Below are 3,027 nucleotides of genomic sequence, written 5' to 3'. Positions count from 1 at the left end.
TATGGATTCACCAAAGGAATCATAGTTTCAAGAAGTTGATCGCCCGAAACATACTCGATTTCATATAAGGAACTGATTTTAGACGAGGAAGAACGGCTTTTGCTTCTAGGAAAAGTTGAAATTGGAAACTGAAAGTCGATGTATGAAGGATTTGAAGTATGCATTTTGAGAGAGTTGTTTTCCAGATTTCCAGTATCAGTCATATTGCAAGACTGTAGACTGTATTGACAAAGTTGTATTGACAAACGAGGCTTGGTACTTCCCAAGTAAAGGTAGTGATATAGGCACTATCCATCGGCTGTCGGGTGTGACTTTAAGCTCTTATAAAGTGTTTTAAATATTAAATGTATAAAATTACATTGAAAAAAGAAGTGTGAAGGTAATAAACTCAATTTAAATTTAATGCTCATCAATCTGGCACATTTACAATTAGAGAAATATTATAAAGTCTAACGAATATCTAAAGACTGGATGGCGATTTTGGCTGCAATTGAAGAAATGTTCTCCTTGATGAGTCCCATTGAAAGTTTTAACCTCTCCATTGTATCTTTTATATCCATTGCCTTTAATTTCTCTTGTTGTAACCTTGATAGTTCTGACTGCGTCGATCCTGCAAAACAAGAAAACCCGAAAAGCTATACTAAAGGAAACTCCCAGAGCCGTAATTTAATAGTTTTAAACAGAACACCTTCTTGACTCTTGAAATCACAAGAGAGAAAAAATGTAAGAGTTACCGGAAACCGGTTGAAGCGCAGCGAATGATAAACGTTCTTGAAGGGAAGGAAAGAAGGATTCTTCACATTCTTCCGGTGGCTCATCTTCAGCCCACTTCAAAGAGTTAAGGAGACGAGTTTGTAGTAGCGAGTCTTCTGGAGCCTGTTGTAAAAGGAGGTAAGCCAACACTACAACTAATAAGAACATTACAGGCCTCTAAGGGGACCGGATGATACATTAAGTAGGTTTGTTGTACCTTAAGTTTGATCTCCAAGCTATTGAGATTCTTGATAGATTCCTTTAGGTTGGAGATTTCTGAGGTTATTTCATTGCTGCTCTCATAATTAAAACGATCTTGTATTGGTCTGACCTCTCCGGACAAATAAGGATCTGCCTGAGACAAAAAAAAAATCATATAGTCATTTGTTTTTTGTGCAAAGAGAAAGAACATCATAACTCACATTGCAATGTTTAACAAAATGATTAATTTTTATTTTGCATTCTTACCCCTAAAAATCTGGAAATCTTCACACGACCAGCACCTCTTATGGAGACAAGTGCTCCAATGTCTAATCTCTCGACCTGTAATATATGGTTTTTAGCTTACATTTTATGGACTCATCAAAGATCAAAGTCTCATGAGAAGAAGCTTACATTTTCAATAAGTACCAAGCAGCCATATCGAGCAGCAAAGGATGCTTCTGTTGCTTTCTCACTAATCGAAATAGGATCGAGAATGAAATGAACAAACATATTCTTTTTTCTTTTCATCGACTGCACGGACCAAGTAATTAGATTAATTTCAAAAGTGAATCCATAAAATAATTTTGGAATTATAGATTTATTACCTCTTCAAGTAGTGCCAAGTATCTTGCTTCGTACAAATGCAATGTTTTACTCTCCGTTGGTACAAGAACCTGTAACCATATGTTAAAAGCAAGAACTTAAATTTATATTTGCTGTAATATTAGGGTTTATGATTCTAACCTCGCTCATACTGAACGGAAGAAGAGGAAGGTCAAGTGATTTGGCGATAATTTTCAAACGACGTTGTTTCACTACGCGGACATTGCTACCTCCGGGAATTGAAGTCGCCGGAATTCGAACCCAGCTGCGATATTCGGTAGGGAAGATAGAGGAAGAGAGAACAGAGGAGATTAAGGTGGTGGTAGTCATCCGGAAAACATAAATTGCAGTATCGAGACTTCCGTGTCTCCGCCAAACTCAGCCGTAAGATACCATGTGTTTAGAAGATTAGATGGTGGGGGGCCACTAACAATTTCCGGTCTTGTTGTAACTGGAAATTTACTATTCAATTTTTTTTCCCAAATTGATTAATACTAGGAATTAATCCGCGCTAGGCGAATAACTATGTTGGAGTCAAAAACGGTTACGAAGAAGTTAATATCCAAACTTCCGCAAAAACAAGCGTGAATCTCTTTCCGCGACAGATTATATCACGGCGCAATGATCTCGAGATAAAATCTCGTTAAAGTCCCGGTTGGATCAAACACAAGCTGTCCAAAGATAACGGAAACGTATCTAAACCAGCCACGGATAGGTTCGAGTGCGATGATCGAAACACGGACAAGCCAAGCTCATTCACTACGCAACGACCGAACATGCACACTGCTCGGTCGCTACGTAGCGACCGAGCTCTTCCGAAACGTCGATACGACACGAATCCATGCATTCTCGTCTACCCTTTGATGCTATCTCCCGAAGACCGTAGCGAACCCATTTCATGTTTTCCGTCGTTTGAAGTCATCAATCAAACTTTATGATAAAACCACGGAAAGTTTGTTTTTATCGAAAGAAGCCGTAATAAACGCTTCAAGTCAAAAGACGGCCCAAAGAGACCTGAGACATGACTCGAAGCCCACTTTACGATTTCTTAACCAGCAGCCCGTAAACCGTGGAACGGTTTACGCTTGGTTCGCAAGGAAGGATAAATGTCAAGTTTCCGCGGATAAATACGAAATTTTGAAGATAATTACGAAGATCGGGAAAAATGGAATATCTCCATTTTTAGGATATGACGGCTTAAAGGCAGAAGGGGAAAAGCGTAAACCGACCTAGGAGCAAGTATATAAGGAGTACTAGGCGAGAGGCATAGGGGGAACTTTTTACACAGCAAATTTAGCATTTTGAGGAGTTTAAGCAATTTTCCGTTTTTTGTTATTCGAGCTGCGACTCAATTAGGTTATTGCCATCTTAGGGTTTTAGAACTAGGAATCTCGCCAGCAGCTCTCGAAGCCCAGGCTCTTACCTTGTTGTAACGCTCAAACGCAGATTCGGAATAAGATCTACTTT

The 3,027-nt window shown here is 39.1% G+C and overlaps 1 protein-coding gene across 1 annotated transcript; it reads right to left on the bottom strand.

Moving 5' to 3' along the window:
• Positions 1 to 312: 312 nt before the first annotated feature.
• On the bottom strand, positions 313 to 2,019 carry LOC106432566. The gene is made up of 7 exons (XM_013873415.3): positions 1,702 to 2,019; positions 1,563 to 1,631; positions 1,369 to 1,488; positions 1,222 to 1,296; positions 971 to 1,108; positions 735 to 876; positions 313 to 610 (listed from the first exon to the last, which is right to left on the bottom strand). The coding sequence occupies exons 1-7, from the start codon at positions 1,888 to 1,890 to the stop codon at positions 450 to 452; spliced, it is 894 nt and encodes a 297-aa protein (XP_013728869.1). The 5' UTR covers positions 1,891 to 2,019; the 3' UTR covers positions 313 to 449.
• Positions 2,020 to 3,027: the final 1,008 nt, after the last annotated feature.

Source organism: Brassica napus, chromosome A9 (genome assembly GCF_020379485.1).
Source record: "Brassica napus cultivar Da-Ae chromosome A9, Da-Ae, whole genome shotgun sequence".
NCBI classification, from domain to species: Eukaryota; Viridiplantae; Streptophyta; class Magnoliopsida; order Brassicales; family Brassicaceae; genus Brassica; species Brassica napus.
Note: the sequence above shows the minus strand (reverse complement) of the source record. Positions and strands in the feature narration are given on the sequence as shown.

Bases quoted from the DNA above. Each gene is read 5' to 3' on its own strand.
- LOC106432566 (XM_013873415.3), bottom strand. From the start codon at position 1,890: ATGACTACCACCACCTTAATCTCCTCTGTTCTCTCTTCCTCTATCTTC. The intron at 1,489-1,562 runs GTAATAAATCTA...TGGTCCGTGCAG, and splicing joins ACTTGGCACTACTTGAAGAG to TCGATGAAAAGAAAAAAGAA. The intron at 1,109-1,221 runs GTAAGAATGCAA...TTTTTGTCTCAG, and splicing joins AGATTTCCAGATTTTTAGGG to GCAGATCCTTATTTGTCCGG.